This window comes from Sinohyriopsis cumingii, unplaced genomic scaffold (assembly GCF_028554795.1).
Source record: "Sinohyriopsis cumingii isolate HCF-2022 unplaced genomic scaffold, ASM2855479v2 utg000622l, whole genome shotgun sequence".
Taxonomy (NCBI): domain Eukaryota; kingdom Metazoa; phylum Mollusca; class Bivalvia; order Unionida; family Unionidae; genus Sinohyriopsis; species Sinohyriopsis cumingii.
This window is the reverse complement of record NW_028315918.1, coordinates 5348150-5368773: the sequence shown is the minus strand read 5'-3', so window position 1 is coordinate 5368773 and position 20624 is coordinate 5348150. Positions and strand designations below refer to the sequence as shown.

Sequence of the window (20624 nt, the reverse complement as noted above, 5' to 3'; positions counted from 1 at the left end):
ATATAAAGAACATTAATGACTTGAATTAAACAACGAAGACAAAGTAACCATTTTATTAAAGATTTCTGTGAAGAACACATGTTTACAATGGCCTTTAACTAGTAAGATATTTACTACCTTTCCAAACATTGGACACTAATATAACACCTAAAACGTTACCAAATGTATAAAGGATTTAGACATAATAGCAGTAGAACTGTAACAATACTGAAAGAGGAATATTTGTTTGTGAAAACTCATAGCAAACAGGATTGTTGAAAAATAAGTAGTGTGAAAGAACACAAAGATATGGGTAGCAAAATAAATAAACACACCATGCAAGTAGACGTTGTTAAGATAATTTTCGGTGAAAACAAACACCTAATTGTTTTAATCATTGCATGTCTTATTCTATATTTAACTTACCTAACATAATGGAGGTGAACGTACCTCTATCTCAATAGTTATTTGTGTCTTTGATCAAAACTATCAAGACATAAATATCTTCGAAGATGAGACCTAATTTTTATGACGGAAACAATTATTTTATATTGCATCTAATAATTCACGACAGAGCTGAACGTGACATTCTTTCAATGTAATATCTATATCGTTTTAGAAAAAAATGAAAATGTTGATATCTTTTTATTATTACAATGAAATTGTTAAATTTTAAAATAATTCTAACATTCACATTGATAAATCAATGATATTGTTATGAATGATTATATCCTTTTGTTGTTCTGTTTATTGCTTTATGGATTTAGCGTTGGTTTGATAATGATATGCTTCAACCGTAAAGAGACTGTTTTGCGGGTGACGTTTAATGATAGCAGTAAATACCATTTCTTTCAAATTGTTTAAACATGTTCCAATTATAGAATATATAGAACGAAAACTAAACCTGCATTTCTGGTATGAATCAGATTCAATATATACTATTTATCCTCTATGTATATTTTAATGCTTAATCAAAAGGCGGTAATTAAATTTTAGTAACTATGTACATTTAGCATCACCATTCTATTAAATTCAGCACTAGTCTGCACAATAACTACTGTGTATGGATACAATCAGAGTAGGTTATGAACAGTAAAAAATCTTCATTTGTATTCTGTTTCCGAATATATATTCTCGAAAATAAAGGAAATAATGGAAGCAAAATCAGCAGACAATAATCTTAATACCAAGACGAAATATACGGCCATTGTATACATGCAGTTCGATTTGACACAGAAGCAAGAGATTTCTTACAATTCATTTTGTACAATCGTCTTCGTCTTTATTTCTTTCTCAGATCTCCGTTTTATTTTCAAATATTGTATTGTCATATGATATCTGATGCCACTCTGCGTATGCAATAGTTTTCTTGTTATTTGGACCAGTCGACATTCATAGAACATGTATTGTAAATTTTGACAACTGTAATATATGCTTTACTTTATCGTAAAGACTTAGATGTCTTTATACTGTTCACTCTGCTTCTTTGTAAAAGATTACCTGCTGTTTTCAGTTAAATTAAATAAAACGTTTTCTACAAACATTTTAAGCATATTTTTGTCATTGTCTTGTGCCATTTAATAAACAAAGTTCAATCCTTGATTAACATTCAATGAAACTAAAGTAGTTTAATTTTAACTTTTGTCGTTGACATCATTCTAGTTTCATTGGTGTTTTGCTTCAAAGATATAAAACAAATGTGCCGGTAAACATGTTATTTTAAATCACTTACTTTATTGGCATCGTAACCTGGCTTTTTCTTCCGTTCTCCTTGGCTTGCAATTCAATCCTAGCTCTGAAAGAAACTACTGGAAATACGTATCACAGAAGTGGCGTTACTGAAATATTTTATTCAGTTTCATAATAACGTTTCCAGATACTGACGCCTGTTTTGTAAATCTTTTGAATTCTCTAAAATATGAAATACTCCTCCGTTCACGAAATGGGTTGGTCAACATTGCTTTGTAAACTTTTAAGAGCAAGATTCATTTAAAACTTCATGTAGTGGTGAAGTACAATCTGAAATAGTCATCAGTGTCATAACTTTATTTTCACATGCGAGTAATAATGTTCAGCTAATCACTCTCTAGAAAATGTCGCCCCACCATCTTTCACTACGGAAACTTTAGAAAATGTATGTCCAACACCTTTTACAACCCAAACTTAAATTAGAATAACGACACTTTTGTTGTATTTTTCAAATTATCTAATTACTCTGTGTTCTTAAACCTTCATTGAAGCAATCATTTTCTAGTTTTCCGTTAAAATACAAATCATATTTTTCTCATATAACATGATCATCGCCTGACATGAAAATCCATCCTGTAGTTTAAAAATAAGGTAATGTGTGCCGACAGAGGACGTAAGTACAAGATCTTTATTTACAACAACAAACGTCCCTTTCCTTGCAATATCGAAGGACAATCTGATCAACTATTGTGGCTCTGTGTCGACATTCCGGGAAGGAACATATATATGTCAATAATATATCATCGTTTTGTTCTCAACAAAGAAATTTATTACTTTTAAAAATCCCAAATTCGTAGCAGAACAGAATTCCTCGAGGTTCTGTTAAAAGGCATACCATAATATCTTACCTGACCCATTATATTCAAGTCTTTTAAAATCTTGATGATTAATTTTACATAGTTACGTATTTCTGATATTTAAATTGGTATATATAATGGAAACATGATCTAGAATGCGTCATAAACAGACGTGGAATGTTGTGGTTTTTTTTTCTCTCTTTGTAAATATACTATAATCTTGCTTAAATATAGACGTAAACGTGTAACGTTAACTACCGTCATTGATGGCCATTTGAAACGGTCAATTAAAAGCAATTATTTTAATTCAAATATTATTTATTCACTTCTTGACTGTTAATGTGTCAAAATGTATCAACTTCCACATATTTCTAAGAAATCTATTTATTTTTGCGTGTCTTAAGTACGTTGTTTAAAAATACAATTTCGCAGTTACACAACCTGTAGTTGTACCAAATTATTGATATATTTCAACAGTAAGCACAAACGTTTGTATTTGTTTCAAAACATTATAATCCGGTTACCTGACTATCTAGAGCCTAGTATCACAATAGCCACACATCTTCCCTTTATCAGACCGCTCCGGTGGCCTAGTGGTTAGAACAAAAACATGGGTGCGGCAGGTCGTGGGTTCGATCCCCGGCCGCATCATGCCAAAGACTTATATAAATGGTACTAAAAGCTGCGTCGCTTGGCGCTCAGCATTAAGAGGTTAGTGGTAGGGCTGGTCGGCCTGGTGTCAGGATAATTCGACTTGGTGGGACATCATGCTACATGTCTGCAAAATGATGCCCCAGTGCTGGTCATCGCTATAAACTGCCACACTGCAGACATCGTAGAGATAGGACTGAGATCTTGTTAACAATACGTTAAAGATCTAAATCACACACACACACACACACACACACACACACACACTCATCCCTATATAAAATAATCCATTCTGGCACAAGTGTGGGTATTCCTGCTTAGCAGAGTGTTAGCGAAAGGTGCAAGTTTACTAGAATATTGATCAAATATTGATTATTAGGTTTCATGTGTTTGCGCTTCATTAGTGATCTCTAACAACAAAATATCTTTACTGATTGTTTGGAGTAGGTGGATGAAAATACAATTTTTGAGACTTATTGGACGTTTATAGTGCTGACAACAGTAAATATAGAGCAATGGCGTATTGTTGTTATGTCATTAAATTTCTGAAAGAAAAATAAACAATATTATCAACATCTTCAAGGAAAAGTGAATTTTTTTTATTTATACTGATGGTTTAGCCTTAGTCTCTTTTATATGCCTTTGTAAATAATCACTATTGAAAACAAACCTGAGTTTGGTTTGATCGCAAATTTACATATAATATCCCTAGGTAATTCTATTCCATAAGATGGTAATACGAAAACAATGATGTGACATAAGCAAAGTACTAGTTCTAGAAATATGTAACATGCCAATAGGTAATAAATAAATAAAAAAAAATAACAAATAAATAAATCAATAATAACAAATACATGAAATAGTAACATGGCGTATCACAAACATAATCCTTTCGGTTCATATTTAAGAATTTGTCAATAAAGGTATACTTTTCTTAATTGCATTTTTACCCGCCAAGAATCTTATAATAATAAGATGGCTGCCAGTAAGGGGGAAAAAGCACGTTTAGGTCACATCCAGATCAATGAAGAAGATAGCGTGAATAGAGCCTGAGGTGATCCCGTGTCGCTTTTAATAAATTTAGCTAGTTATCACTGTCACTTATCGGTTTGATTCCATACTACTACTAGTCTCACACTATCTACGCTCTCTTATAAAGACGCATTCTTCCTAATCAAAATAATGTCACATTTGGCACATTAGCTTTCAGCTTTTTGTGTGAATTCTATGTCACTTACCAACCAGGATTTTAATATTGCAAACACCTTACGGTTGTTGTCTCGGATTTGTATAAAGTCAATTATTTATTAAATACATGTACCCCGAGCTTTTTGTGTACAACGATACCCAGGGTGATTTATGTATATTGTACAATATTTCGAAATAGTGAGCTCGTTTCATCATTTGCCCGATGTGCGAAGTGCTTTCAATGGGAAAAATCGAATGCTTTCAGCGCAAATGCAATGTATGACGACTTCGTCTGTGTATAAATGCCTCACCGTAATATTAAATATTGCCATTACGAAACGTCTTATCAGTGAGCAGTCTACTTTAAGGACTTGCACATCTTCAGCTGTAGAGGTATGTTAATTATTAAGTTATTGTGTATAAGTTTTAACAATTATTTTTGTATGTTTGGTATGTAGCTTTGGTTTACGTAGTATAATGCAAATATTTTCAATTCTTGTTTGCGACTTAGCAAAGGATTTATATTAGCAATATAAGGCTGCATTTGTAAGAACCGTTTAGTACCGTAGGATTCTTGTCGGGCACGGTCAGGTTTACTTCTGAACCTGTGTTTTTGGTAATTATTGTGCCGATAATGTAATCTGTATAACGTACCGTATATAACGTAATTACGTATTATCGTATATGCCCGGGTCATGCAAAGTATACGGTGTTAGATGTATTTCAGCTGATCAGAGTGATCAGCTGTAGAGTTGACCAGAGCGATCAGTTATCGGAGTGATCGGAGTCGACCCTAGAAGTCGACCATAGCAGCTGTGAAGCTGAACCATTGCAGCCGTAGAGCTGAATAGACAATGTTGCTGGTCGAGTAGCAGGTGATCGTCCGTTGCTGACCGAGATTGGTGGGCGCTGACTGCTTGATTGACTAACCTGGAATACGGACGACTTGGTTGGCCAGTGTGACTGGTAGCCGAGTATGTTGGTGGCAGAATGCAACTCCATACCTGTAATTTTTTAGCCGTGGGCTAATTTTTGAGGTTTGTAAAACCCAGTGTGTTTTTGGGACTGTAGAGATAATTTTCATATCTGTCCCATTTTGTTTACATAATTTCACTATTTGAGTGAAGACATACATTTCTTTGCTATTTGAGTAAAACACATCATTCTTTCTTTGTGAAATCATTGTGCATTATTCACCCCTTGTGCTTATACAGTGTAAAGCCATTTATTCGTATTTTCATTATTAAGTCCGCGCGTTTTATGTTAATTGATCCAATATTTGGATCATATACACGCACATATTAATCATAAATAATTGCTCGTTCAAGTCGTTCGTTATTAAACATTTTAAGTATTGTAACTGTATCACCATCAAAACTGTTCTGTTGTAAATCCGAAATCACATCAGGTTATCTTGTTATGTTCAGGCTTACAAAAGGTACAAATCGTTATGTATTTACACGCATTAAAAACTTTGGCCCCTGCGAACATTCCGAGTCATCGTCACACTCTATGTGCCATTTATGTCCAAATCGTATGTTCCTTTGCTGCTGACCGTTCCCGTAGCCTAAGTGGTCAGAGCGTCTGTCTCGGATGTGGGCTGTCGCGTGTTCGAACCCTGTGAGAGTCATAACAAAGACTTATAAAATATGTACTGGCAGCTGCCGCGCTAGACTCTCAGCATTCAGAGGTTAGTGTCAAAACTATTTGGTTTGGTGTCAGGATACCATGACTGGGTGGGACATGATGCTAAATGTATGCGGCATGATGTCCCAGTGTTAGACATGACCATAAACTGCAACACTGCAGATATCGTAGCTATATGAATGAAACATTATTATTGCTACGTTAAAAATCCAAATCACACACACAGAAACATTTGCTACTATACATTTAAGATAATAAAGTGTACGTTTCGTTCCCGAACATTTAACCAAAGATTTACCATTATTTCTTGTATATTTATTTATATATCCAATTCAGTAGTTTCCATTCTTCATCTGTTACCTGTTTCAAAGAGTCACACAGTTTGCAAAATAAGAAACAAGACGAGACGATCAACATGTTCCAAATAGTTATCTGGTTAGCAAGACCTGTAATGAATAATAAAAGTGAAATAAGTTTAAATGGATATCTGTCACAAGCTGGTGATCCCTTTGCTGAAGACAACAGCTGAATTCGACATAATTATAAATCAATAGCATTAATAAAATACAAATTCCAGATTTAAAGTCAATTACGGGCGTAGACAGTATAATTCTAATGAAAATGAAGATATTAAACAATCTACAGACAATCAACCTGTATACATTCTTTCTGCTGGCCAATAGGTTTTGACACAAAATCAAGAGTTGTCAGCACCTCCAACCTGACTGACAGACTGAAAAAGATATAGCACTTCATTTGCAAAGACCAAAGTGTTGACAAATGAACGTACCTGCAAAGGACAATACAAAAACACAACAAATTGTGATGGAAGTTAGTCACATGCAAGTGATCGAAATCACTGTAGAATGGTAAATGCACAATTTGCAAACCTATATATGTTTCGTGTTCATGTGCGTTGAAAGGTTAATATGTTATTTCCAGCTGAAATTCCTTTAATACAGGAAACTACAGGTCAACGGTCAAAGCAAAAAGACTGCTTTACTTCCTTGTCAACATACATATCTAAGATGTACATGTGTCTAACAAAACGTAGGAAAGATGTAATTTATAAGGTAATAATAGTGGAATACAAACATGAATATGATTGCGGCAATGAATGAGAAGTAATTGTGCGGTGTGTAAGGGATAACAAACACATGCTAAGGTATGTGGTTCCATGCCACACTTATCCTTGATGATAGACACTTAAGCCTCAAAGTTTTTATTGCATGATTGGAAGGGTGGACTTCATGCTTCTTGTTCTCTTCCTGCAGCGTCCTTCCTGTAGGTAAACGAAAACTATTATTCATACCCATTGGTTTTGAGAGAGCGAAATGACATTAGGTAGCGGAGATCTATTTCCGCCGCTGTAAATATGACTTTATGACGAAAACATATTTTATTTTCCCCTTAAATGGATAATGAACAACAAAGCAACTGTTTAAAATAACTTTTTATACGGCATATAGCTTTTATTTATTCAGATAATAATTAGTAAAAGTTTTCTTCAAGAGATGTATGTCTTGACTCTTTCTTTGATAGGTTTCCAGCATTCAGGGCAGAGGGAGACCTCCTTTGAGCACTGATCACACAAACAGAAGTGTGTGCAAGGAAGTAGCAGCATGTTCCTCTGATTCTTGTTGCAGCGCTTGCACATCATCTTAGTCTTTAAATCATCCGTTTCTTCCAAAATGCGTCTTACTGTTGATATAAACGACAGAAGTTCAAGCGACTAATTTGTTAAAAGAATTATGTGACAGAACATTAACTTGTATAACAAGTAAGTGTATCGGGTATCATGCCAGATAGAATTAGATGTTACAAAGTTACATTTGAACATAAATTGAACTGAACTTTGAGATAAAAATACAATAGTGACAATCATAACAGTTGCTGAAAGAAACTTGTTTGATAAGGAGAAAGTAGCTAATGATGTATCCAGAGATACATACAATCTTGCGAGGCATGCATGTAATAATATATAAAACCAAATCAAACATGAATACATTAACAAAATGAAATTGTAGATGTAAAATAAAATCGCTATCAAGGAAAGAGAAAACATCTAAATTGTCAGCTTTTTATTGTCAACTCCTTGTCATATCGTTTCAAAACAATTTCTGATACGATTATAGCAGAAGTACCAAAGGGAAATATTTTTAAAATTAACTTACGTTTTGTGTCAGACGTCGCATTTTTGTTTGACTTCATCGATGTTAACCTTTCCTCAGAAAAAATATTCTTTGCAGGACTACTCTTGGATACTGACATGTTAGTTTTTGTCTCATTCTTTTCTTTCTCGTCATTTACAGGCAGCATATCTTTCTCTTCATTTGACAAGAGTATCTGAAGAATTCTATTAGCAGTGACTTGTGATGTCCCTATAAACAAAACGACAATTTGTCCCATCGTGAGAAGTATACATGCTATGAAAAGAACAGATCACATCTGGGTATAAATCATGGAGTCATATTTGTTTGAGAACAGCCACAGTTTTAATTCAATAATGTATATGAAAAAAGCAATACGCCAAAAACAGTAAACAAAATAAATGTAGATATATATACATCTTAGCTGTAAATACTGGATAATATTTAGAGGTTTTAAGAAGGCAGAGGGTATCAACAATTTTAAGATCTACTAACCATGGAAGCAAAATTGATACCCACAACTGACATTGTGTCTAGATAACAGATTGAAATTCGGTTCGGCTTATTGCGGTTAGACACCACAAGGCATACGCAACTAAAGACTGTATATAATTAATTAAAATCATGACAACGTAAAGCACTGATTAATCAAACAAAAATAACAAAGGTAATTTGTGTTATCTTGGAACAGAATTGATTGCATTTCATGTTATGGAACTTCCACATTCAGAATAATGAAAATTTCAGAAATTTTTCCTCTTTCAGTACCAATATGCTGATTACCTAACAGTCGTATTGATTTGATGACTTATTTTTCGAATAGAATAACATTAACGTCACCAGTTTTATTTGCAAATATTGTCTCACCATTCTTTCTTAATTCACTGATGGCCATTTTTACTTTTTCTTGCGAGTAGCCGAATTCCAAGACAGCTAAAGCTGCAGTTGTACTCAGGTCCGGCTCGGACAATTGTTTTTGTTGACCTAGAATAAAGAAATGTTATAAAAGAGAAGCCCGGTGTCGAAGTGTTTAGTAAATGAACATCAACCACGTCATGAGCAGGCATAGCTTGTATAATGTGCCAGGAGTACATGTCAGTGTATGTACATGTGATTTGTTTATATCAGCGAAAGATGAATTTTAGAATTTAGCATCTGTTGAACCCAAGCGGCTCATAGATAACCTGTCTTGGAAGTAAACTTGACATATCTTGGTTTGTAATGAAGTTTCATACTGATGTGATTAAAATATTCTTATCCGTTCGGAGATGTCGGAAGCAGGTACGAAAATGGTTGTTATAATGTCATAAAGCCACATCACAAATAATTATATTATTGAACTAGAAAAAAACAAGGAAACAAGAGAACCGTGTTTTCACACGTAGAAAATAAAATGGTAGTTCACCTATCTATTCCGGCAGTAAGAATACTGAAGACCATCATGTAAAAGTGAAAACTAAGACAGATTATCGAGACAAAGAAACAACAAATTAAAAACTGCTAAACGTACAAAATTTTATTAAGCAGTAATAATGTAAACTCTCAATTTCGTCTACAAACGAGATACAGTATCGGTTGGAGTGAAAGGGCAAATATTCGTGGCAATATGACAGTTTCATAATATTGTTAAATATATACGATTGATAATAAACATGTTCAAATCTGATTATATACACCATTTCTAAATCTGAAATACGTTTCAATTTGGTACGCTAACGCTAATTTCGTATGCTAAAGCTATGAAACACATTTCTTGTACAAAAGTGCAACCTTACGATGATTGTTGAAAACTCTAAAACGTTTATTTAGTTTCAGGTTAGTGACAATACTCTTGTCAATGTAGCTTCTTATTTCATACTTCAAATCGTATCTTACATTAAAGTTGTAACGATGCTGATCTGGGATGGACGGCAAAGAGCGGACAGGAAAGGAAGATCACTTTCACGTAAGCACAATATGATAAGCAAGTAACGCATTAAACACGCTCTCACCCCGGCAATACAAAATGACATTATTATCAGAGGTCCAATGAGCAGTGCTCTTCCATTATACAGCTGAAGCATATCTTGAGCAGAATATATATATATATATATATATATATATATATATATATATATATATATATATATATATATATATATATATATATATATATATATATATATATATATATATAACATACACATTTTAGACAGATCATTCTTCTCTTTCCAGTGATTTATAAAATTACATATTTCTGGATGATAATTTGTGATCTTGTTTTATGTTTCATCTTCGAGGAATGCCCATAACCTTATATATGAGTAAAATGCAACAGAACTTACAAGCATTGAATACTGATGAATGACAGCAGCGTCAAACCGAGATTCAGATTATTAATGTTTCTCAACTGTTGTACGTAACAAATGAAGTAATTTCTTCGTATTGAAGTGAAACATTGGCTTCAATAATGTATTTCGTTGCCTTAGACTGTTTGTAAAATATTTACTAGCCTATCTGATCAACTTAAAATATGTCAGATTTTGTCGCAAGTTACATATTGGCCGTGCTAGTTAGTATCCAGAGTGGACCATAGACATAATTTACAAGAATAAATATTACCAGCGTCTGGCGTATATTTAACTTTATATTGTGCACGCACTATTCCAATCATTATACCCGATTAAACATTATGTTAGCAACTTCGTACGATTTTCGGAAGATCCACATCTTCATGTACAGATTATTTGCTCAAACTCATTTTGCAAGCATCATATATTATTTTAGGGAACAAATTAAAAGATACAAGCTTAAACTATACTGCAGTGAAGGGATGTTTAGATAATGTATCTACTTAAACACTGCTCAAGCGTATTTCTACGAAAAGTCCTAACTCAGTCAAGTTGATAACAAGTGAACATTGTTAATATGCAATCATATAAAACACAGTAATAGATACAACAATGTTTTGGGACTGATAAATAATTTCTCAAACTACTCTTTATAGAATAGAGTAGGCAAAGATAAAGGACATGATATGCGTGATACTTATGGAGATATATTGAAAGAGTGAAAACCTAAAATGGTACATTCTGATGAAGGAAAATTTGTTTCAGAAGTTGAAGGTTAATGATATTATGGAAATGAAAAATCTGTAGTGTTCAAGATAATCAGAATAACATATATTGAAATGCTTCAATTTATAGACAATAATATGGACATTAGCAGATGTGAATACATTTTACCAAAGGTGATGGAGGGGTACAATAAGTATCATCATAGTTAAATATAGACAATTTCGCTCGAAGCAAATGTTAGAAAAACATATCAAATACAAAGATCAACCTACTGGGTTAACCAACAACAGAAACATTAAATTTAAAAAAGCGTAATAATGTAATTAGCAAGATACAAAACACGTTTGGGAAAGGGATACATTTCTGAGTTTACTGATGACATTTGAAATTATCAAGTAATTTTCGATGTTTTAGTCTTTAACAGATTGGAAGACTTAACGCAGTAGAATGTGGATGGCACGTTTATGCAAACACGAATTATCTACATTTTGACATATGCATTGCTTTAAAGATTTTGAAAACAAAACGGATGAACGGTTCAGGAATGTAATAGCCGAATAGACTTGATACGAAGAAAGAGTTCGCAAACATATCTGACGACCTGTACAAGTAAGTAATCCTTACATAAACATAATATAATAACATTTTTAAAATCTACTGAAAACATTATACCATTAAAATATGTGACGCCCACATGGTAGGAAGCAACGGAGAAGGGTGGGAACAAGCACAATATTTATTGAATAAGAAACAATTTACGCTTTTATTAAAACCTAAAGAAGAGTGTGTTTCTTAGATCAAATCTATAGCATACTAAGACCATATCTCTAGTACCTATCCCAGTTTCGTAGAGTATTTGATAAATATGTTAAACAGTGACGTTGATTTATGCTATATTAATGTTTCTAGCAAGGAATACAAAGGGGCATGATTACCGATTCAATGAATGATGATAAAGGTATTACAATCAGGGTATGCCCAGAACATGTGTTTTCAAGGCCAGAGTTGGCGATATCTTTACGAGGTCACGGTGGATTGGATTTTCCTTGAAAGACTGAGCACGCGGAAGATCATGTTACAAAACCATTATATATTACATCAAAAGTATACGTCTGAAGAACTCTCTCTCTCGATCCACCAAAGAAGTAACAGTGATTTAAACCTCAAGACGAACCGGATTACAAATTTACTATATAATGTAAGTATAATTATGCAGCTACTAATCGGTTAAAACAAAGACGTATCAACACTCAAATACGTAATACATCCGAAGGAATTAATTTATATATATCACGACATACAGAAAACAAGTTGGCAATACGTGATCAGTTTTGGTGCGAAGTGATAATGGAAGAGTGGCCATCATCATAGATCGACAAAAGTAAAGATTACATTATCGATGCTTAGGATTTGATTTACACATTCTAAAAAACAGCAAGTGTAAGACAATGTAATAACCTAACCCTCAGAAATGTTTACTAACAACTGAACAAATGATAAACATAGTGATAAATCTTTTGGTCCTTTTTGCATATAGTTAAAACCTTCTGGAATATTATAACACTTTTGAATCAAACATACAGAGATATTTCATTAATTTATTTTGAAAGAACAACAGATTAAACATCTAATGAATGATGCTTGGCAAATAACATTAGTGACTTGATCATCAATCTAATATTGGTAATATGCAATGGTTCCGTAATGCAAGATGAAATGGTCAAAAGGTAGAGGACGACATAAACGAAATAAATGTGAATGAACATACCATAAAAGATATGAAAACAACTTAAGATTTGTATTTTACGAATAAGCAAAAATATCAACAACATAAAAGATTTAACATTTTACAGAAGTTAACATCAAATTACATGCTAAGCTGAGCCACCATAAGCAGATAAAGTTTTTGCACACGCTGAACCTGAAATTTTTTTACAAAAAGATGAAAAAAAATGAGCAAAGATTTTAAAGCTTTGGGAGAAAATGTTTGCACCAGAGAGTGGAACATTAAAAGTCACAAAAAATGTTTTTTTGAAAATATTAAACTAAGTAGTAAAACTTACATCTGAAACGGAACGAAACATATATAGGCATTCAAAGCTGATTTGAACGTTGAAGTTAATATAAAGCGTCATGGAGCCTGTTTTAGAATGGATAAGTTAAAAGAAGAAACTTTAATAACGAAAAGTGTTCAAGACAAAACTATATTTATGTGAAATTGTATGCATTGTTACGTTTTGGGCATATCAGTTCCTTGACTGAAAACAACTGCCAAAAAACTACAAATATTAGTATGTTTTGACATTTAAAAAATAAAAGCAAACCCCAGAGGTTTATTAATATGTATCACCTTTTGCTGATTTCAAGTTAGTCATAATAGATATATCAGATTAAAATGCTATTTAAATCAACATTTAATGCCTATTCTTTAAGTTGTATCCAGAACCTTTAAGATCTTTGTGGTTTTACGCTGATGTTTAATTGGATAAGTGGTATACAAGCAACGTCATCTTTGAACATCAGAAGTTAGTAATATGTTGTTTTGAATAAACACCTCACCAGAAATAACACTGTTACAGTCTTAATGAATTAAATAGAAAACATGAAATGCTAACAATGGCCTATTGAAACAAGATTTAAAACACACTCTGGTAGTATCGACATATTTTACTGTTACATTTGACGACTTTTCATGATATGTAGCGTAGCTTACGCAGAGCAGATAGGTTCTGCTAGAGTTTTTTGTTCTTGTCGGAATAACCGCAGCATTAATAATGGAGGTGAAATATTAACGGTCTAGGAATTGGTCGAAATACCTATTTAAATCCCATTTACGAAATGAGTCGAAATGTGTGTGTGTGTGCGTGATTAGGATTTATAAAGTAGCTTTAAGAATTCTTCAGTCATATCGCTACGATGCCTGCAGTTTGACAGGTTATAGTGATGTCTAGCACTGGGGCATCATGCAGGAGACATAAAGCATGATGTCCCATCCAGTCATATTATTTTGAAACCAGGCCGACCAGTCCTAACACTAACCTCCTAATGCTGAGCGCCTAGCGAGGCAGCTGTTAGTACCATTTTTGTAAGTCTTTGGTATGACTCAGCCGGGGTTCGAACCCACGACCTCCCGCTTCCAAGGCGGATGCTCTAACCACTAGGCTACAGGAGCGTCTTTGAATCGAAATAAAGCTGGAAAAAGAGTATAACACGATATAGGGAATATAGCCGTTATAACATTGTAGGGAATAAATGCGACATCCAATGAAAACAGTGCAAAAAGAAACACTTACATGAATCAATGAGTGACATAACACAGATTGATGGATATATCTTGATTTCAACTAGCACATGCTTTATTTCTATATGCATCTAATAATAGCAGTGCAACTATTCATCCAGGAAGGAATATAAAATATAAAACGCAAGAAAACCTAGCCTCAATTAATTTAAAAACCTCCTGATGATCCGTCAAACTATGAGTACATATTCATTGCACATTTGACTGGTGTTGGTTAGATACTTAATTGGCAACAAATGTATGTCCAAATATAATGAATGTATTAATGTATCGATCAGTTTCCTAATGTAATTTGATATAATCGTCAGATGAGACTGATGTACTAATAACATTGAACAACTTAGGTACATTGATTGTACGAAAGTGATGGTGTTATTATAATGGACTATGATATCATTTTATCAGGAGACAGAGATCTATATTGGTCTCATGTAGAAGACATATGATTTAACAAAATATAAAGAGAGTAAATTTGAGACATTTACGTTTACATTGACGGTAACGCACAACACGCTGGCAAAGAAGTTTACCGTTTCAAAAGTTGACGGTTCAAAAGTATAAAATATAATTCGACATTCAGATTCACAAAGATAATTATTGTCAACAGTATTATTTTACTCTTCTACATGATCTTAAAATTTCATCACACCTACACGTATCTCTTCTCCAGTATGTTACGATTAATTTAGCATCAGTCATACAACAAGCTAAGTATAAGTATACCAATCAAACTACTTTCATTTATGACTACGTTACGAGAGAGATAATGATGAACATATTAGTCAATAATACCTGTATTATGACTCACAATTCATTCTCCAGAATGTGTTTCAAGGGAATTTGCAATGTTTAAAGAAAAGTGTTGAAAGTGACCCCGGGTTTTTCGTCTTCTGAACATTAAAACACCAATCGCAGTGAATATAGAATGTCTATCATACATTGTTTACTCGCAAGGTTTCCAATTAATACAACAGTTTACAAAAGTTATCATTTATTTCCTTCATGAACAACGAAAGCACACACATCCCAGTTAGACAAGTCTTGACAATTTGTAGAATGATGATCATTGTATCATGATCAATTTGAGATATATGATTTATACTAATTTGTGTGCTAGTGATCTAAATGTTGGTCGCTTAAACTATCATGTCCAACAATTAATTTAATAGGGAAATATAGAAAAGGATATAACATATATACACGGATAGTACTTTTAATGGGAAAGTACAATGTACAAATATCAATAAAACAGTGGATGAAAAATTATGAGGGGCATTTGTGGGTATTTACTTTTTGTTTGCATAATGTCCTGCGAATTTGAGTACATCTCAGAATTACTTTGCAAATGTTATATGTTAAATTAGTTGGTATACTATAATGTTGCCATATTAATGAAAAAGGCAAGAATTTATTCCATTGTTATGAACCTTGTACTTCAAAACAGTGAGACTACTTTGCGAATAAGAATTAATTTTATATTCACCACGACAACACGTCCACAATGTGGGACGAATCCCCGAAAATCAAGTCGAATACGGAGACAAATGGTTTCAAAAAATACAAAAAAGTTTCTAGTTCTTACAAAAGTATGCATTTCATATTAGTTGCTTTCAAAATGTTATGTTATTTATATTGCATATTGAACTTTTGTTCACGGTTTGATTGTAAGAGCATGTGTCAATAACCTTTAACATAGCTAATGCATATACATCGTACATTATACTTTAAGAATACGGTCATTTGTAAACAAGATGTTTACTTAACTGGAGTTCAAAGTTTAGGTTTCACGCTTGGAAATGATATCGTCTACCTGATATTCCACATTTTATACGCTAAAAGTTCAGTAAAGACATGACCTTGTTCGCAGCTGACAATCTTCTGGAAAATGAACTTGTTTACGAATTTGTAGGGAAAATGACCCACATCCTGGTCCTGTTATTACGTCTCAGTTTCATATATCAAGAAGAGGTAAACGGCAATTCATCATTCATAATTTCAGTTCAGCCAAAATCAATTTTGTGTTCAGATGTAATTTGAGAGGAATTATTTAAATCATTCGTTGGATTTATTAACGTGAAATCGACTTAACACTACTTTTTGATTATTGACGACTCGTTCAATGACATTCTGGATAATATCTTTTTGATACATCAATGCTATCGGTGTATTGGCACATTCAAGACTATTGGTACATCAGCACATTCAAGATTGTAATTCATTCGGAACACCACTGAGATTCATTCAGAAACTATATACTTTTTGGACTTGCGAACGTTTTGGATTATTTAGGTTTTAATTCACAATAAAACAGTAAGTTCCTCTAAAATTTTAATTTTATATATTAAATTATTTGATGATTTTACAAAACTTGTTTACTTTTTCAGTTACCTAGTTTAATACCATAGAGTCGAGTCAAATACTAAATTCTCAGAAAAATTTATGGCAAAAGTTTACTGCAATAGTGTAGAAGTTGTGCTTCAAGAGGTAAACAACTAGTACAATTATTATCTCTTCTGCACACCATAAACTTCCGTTCCCAACTTAGAAAAGGACAATTAAATAACACGGTTCTTGCACGTACACTCACCAACATTTGTAGACATCGATTCGGTTTTGTTCTCAGCACAGAGATAGTGAGAAACATGGAGACATGCACACAACTAAAACAGCTGCTTATAGTGTTTGGTTTAATATAAATGTATAAACTGAAAGTATCGATAATCAGATGCTGCAGTCAAATGTGAAACTTATTATCGCCGAATACTGAACCGAAAAATCATTTTTCTGAGTTGTTTCTATTGTAAACAATCTCCATAACTAGGTCCAAAGTAAATTATATGACACTGTCGAAAAATGAACAAAGAAGATTGAAAAGTGAGATATAGCTCATAATCATATGCTAAAGGTCTCGATGACTGTATATAAGACGACTTAGCTGATTCGAAATAAATTTATGTGTGCATGGCATGCTTATCGAGCGGACATTTTCCTATGGATGGATGGATGGATGAATGGATTGATGGATGGATTGATGTATGTACGGATGGATGTATTGATGGATGTTTATGTTGTACTTGTATGAGAGCATAATACAGATCAAATCGTACCAATTAGTGTTAAGCCTACAAATGGGAAGGTAACATTTGCACAAAACCTTTAGGAATATAGCTCCTTTCTAATATACTCAAACACGTTAAATATTAAAGGTAAACATTTTCAAATTCTGTATAAAAATATCTCAAATACAAGATTATGGTACAAACAAAAAATGTAGAAGAAAAGTTTGCGACAGGAATATACAGTTCTAACTATAAAATTTGCAAAGAAAAACAATAATTCTGGTATTCTACCAAATAGCTAAACAGTTGTTTATTGTTTTCGAAAACTTTACATTGTGCTTTCTCAAGATGCTTTAGTACGGATATGCTCAATATTTCGCTTATCTTAAAATCTGTTATATCAACAAATGCAAATTTACATTAAAAGGTTTCACACTTTTGCAGTTATTTAAGTGGTTTCTTGCGATTGTTGGCATTAATAAATAATGGCGAAAAATATTTGTATTTGTGTGTATTTTCCAAATGATATCAAGCTCATAAACTTACTATGTTCTTTAGTTTCTCCAATACTCAATCCCGAGTGTCTGCCAGCAAGATCTCTTTGTGGAGATTCCTGGAAATCTACCGCTGATGCCTTGTCCTGAAACTGGAATTGTTTTACGTGAATACCCTGTTTCAAAGTCAGTGAAAAACCAACTACCTCTTGACCCATGTTAAGTATTCATGTGAACCATGATATGTACTGCATTAATAATAGTTTTTATTTTTTTTATATACGTAACGGAAGTATACATAAAGATGCGCATGTGAAACGTTTTTCTTTTGTTTCGTATTTAGGATACTTATCTAATTTAGCCTTTCCAACGATGAGTTGGAACTTCCAAATTATATACCCTCAATGGCTATATGACGTTCTATGATATAGAACTAGAATTGTTATGATTATTCACTAATGCACGTCTCAGATTAGATCTAACTCAAGGAGAAGAGAAATACGCAAATAGAGTAGCATTATATATGTGTGTGTGTGTGAGTGTAGATTTTCAAGTTAGTAAAGTATCAATTCTACAAGAGATGTGCGACGTTAGATTATCTTCTAACGCATGCGGAATACACAGTTTGAATTTCTAGATGACCTTAGCCTTGGTGGCTTCAAGGAAATAACTCAAGTAAAATACATTGTCGACAGTGTGCACAACTTCACTAACTTTTTCACTACTTATTTCTGGTTTCGTTTGCTTTCTTGAAGACTTGTAGTTGGACTGTTCATCTGTTTTCATCTGCTTTCTTGTGGACTTGAAGTTGGACTGTTCAAGGTGGGGACAATCAGGAAACCATTTAAAGTGTTCTTCCCATGGGTCATCACCCGGTTCCCACCGCTTCAAGCCGCCGTCGCACGCATAGCATCTGACTGTGTCATGATGATCTATTTGTGGGATCATAGAAGAAATTAGATCTTTTGAGATCACAATAATTTGAGCTAAATGTAAAAAATTACACATCTAATCTGAGTCTTATATCGTGGATATGGAATGCAAACTGCAGTCGGAATCACATTCCTTTTTTATGGTGACAGTAACGCTAAGCAGCTAAAACGTGTATACGTAACTACGTACGTCCATAAAACTAACATTCTCCTGTGTATAATGCATCATTGCCTTGATACCCATTGTGGTGTTTGGTAGGGTTGGGGTGGGGTGCTCCCAATATATTATTTATTGGAAGTCCCACCCAGGCTTGATTTTGTAGGAAGTGAAATTAGTGATAGAGAGAGGTAAAGATCTGAGCCCCCAGCCAGCAATGCCGACATTTAAATTATTGAGAACACGAAGGTGAAATTCAAAGGAATAACAATTTAATACAATTCAATATTCAAACGATAATAATTTCCCAATCACTCTTCTTCCTCTGGACCAAGTGATAGCCTATTGCATTCTGTGATTTATAGTGTAAGATCGTTTTTCCACCTGTCCTTGTTTTCTACTCATCTGTATCTCTCATATCCCGCCAATGCCTTCTCTCCTTCCGATTTCCCATCTAACTCCTTCTCCTCGACTGCTCCTTTTCCAATTTCTCCTCCTCGACTCCTTTTCCTCCTCCTCGTTGAATCTGCTCTCCGACTAGCCTTCGATTCAGAATCGACTCCTCCACAAGTCTCTATTCTGTCTCTCTCCTAGAGAATCGGGACTAAACCACACCGGAAGCATGTCCCCTAAACTCTTCCTTTACGAAGCTTTGTCAGTCCTTAGAATTTTCTAAGTTTTCCCGCCAATTCACGAGCGGTTTCCCGGAGTTATTGCTACAACTTCTCAGCACGATGTTTCACAATGACTGGAGTTTCTAGTCCAAAGTACTGAGTTAAATTCGGGTTGAAATGGTGACCACACAATCTCTCAATTCCAATTGGGTATCGATTCTACCCTGTTCTATTCAACTTAGCAGACAATACTCCGGCCGTCTGTCCACGTGGTGGGATTTACGACGCCAATAAGGGTCCTTTGTTCTTGAACAAAGCTTTCAACGTCCACATGTGATTTTTGACACCCAAACAAAGATGAGCTCTCGTAACAATTACGAACAGGACAACTATAGCCGCGGGGTCTAACATATATACATGGCTTCTAACCAGTTCCTAAGCTCTTGACTTACGTAATCGCGGGCAGGCAACGTGACACCCATTGTTTCCGCCAAATAAATAAAATCAGAATTAAATATGGAAACCGCTTTCAGAGCCCTCTGGTCTCCCCGAAATTGGTACACATTGACACAATTACTTCCACAAATGTGGCATACCGATGAATATCATCAATTATGAAAGCAATGTGTCATTTTCTTCATGCTTTTAAAATGCATTGAATTTCATCTGGTTAATCTCGAACGTCTATTTGACTAAACTTCACTCGCTAGTAGCGGCTACTTATCGAAGTGTGTATCATACCCCAGTTACGCTATTGTCAAGGTAGATATTAGTTTCCTTCAAGAGTAGATAAGTCTGTCTGGAATATCAAGCATACATTTCTAACAACATATCTCCATCCATTGATCAA

The 20624-nt window shown here is 33.9% G+C and overlaps 2 protein-coding genes across 7 annotated transcripts in view; both read right to left on the bottom strand.

Moving 5' to 3' along the window:
- The window catches only part of LOC149773718 (putative inhibitor of apoptosis), a 32370-nt gene extending 26068 nt beyond the window's left edge, over positions 1–6302 (bottom strand). For both annotated transcript variants that reach the window (XM_089946184.1, XM_089946186.1), the window contains exons 1-2: positions 5825–6302; positions 1712–3372 (exon numbers count right to left, since the gene is read on the bottom strand). The gene's annotated coding sequence lies outside the window, so the exon portion shown is untranslated. The remainder of the gene's footprint in view (positions 1–1711; positions 3373–5824) is intronic.
- A 1156-nt stretch (positions 6303–7458) lies between these two features.
- Positions 7459–20624, bottom strand: part of LOC149773717 (baculoviral IAP repeat-containing protein 7-like) — a 51443-nt gene continuing 38277 nt past the window's right edge. For all 5 annotated transcript variants that reach the window (XM_089946179.1, XM_089946178.1, XM_089946182.1 and 2 more), the window contains 5 exons: positions 18786–19003; positions 18124–18223; positions 9029–9145; positions 8186–8392; positions 7459–7712 (listed from right to left, as the gene is read on the bottom strand). In XM_089946179.1, coding sequence (XP_089802305.1) covers positions 7519–7712; positions 8186–8392; positions 9029–9145; positions 18124–18223; positions 18786–19003 — 836 coding nt within the window. In that variant the 3' untranslated portion in view covers positions 7459–7518. The remainder of the gene's footprint in view (positions 7713–8185; positions 8393–9028; positions 9146–18123; positions 18224–18785; positions 19004–20624) is intronic.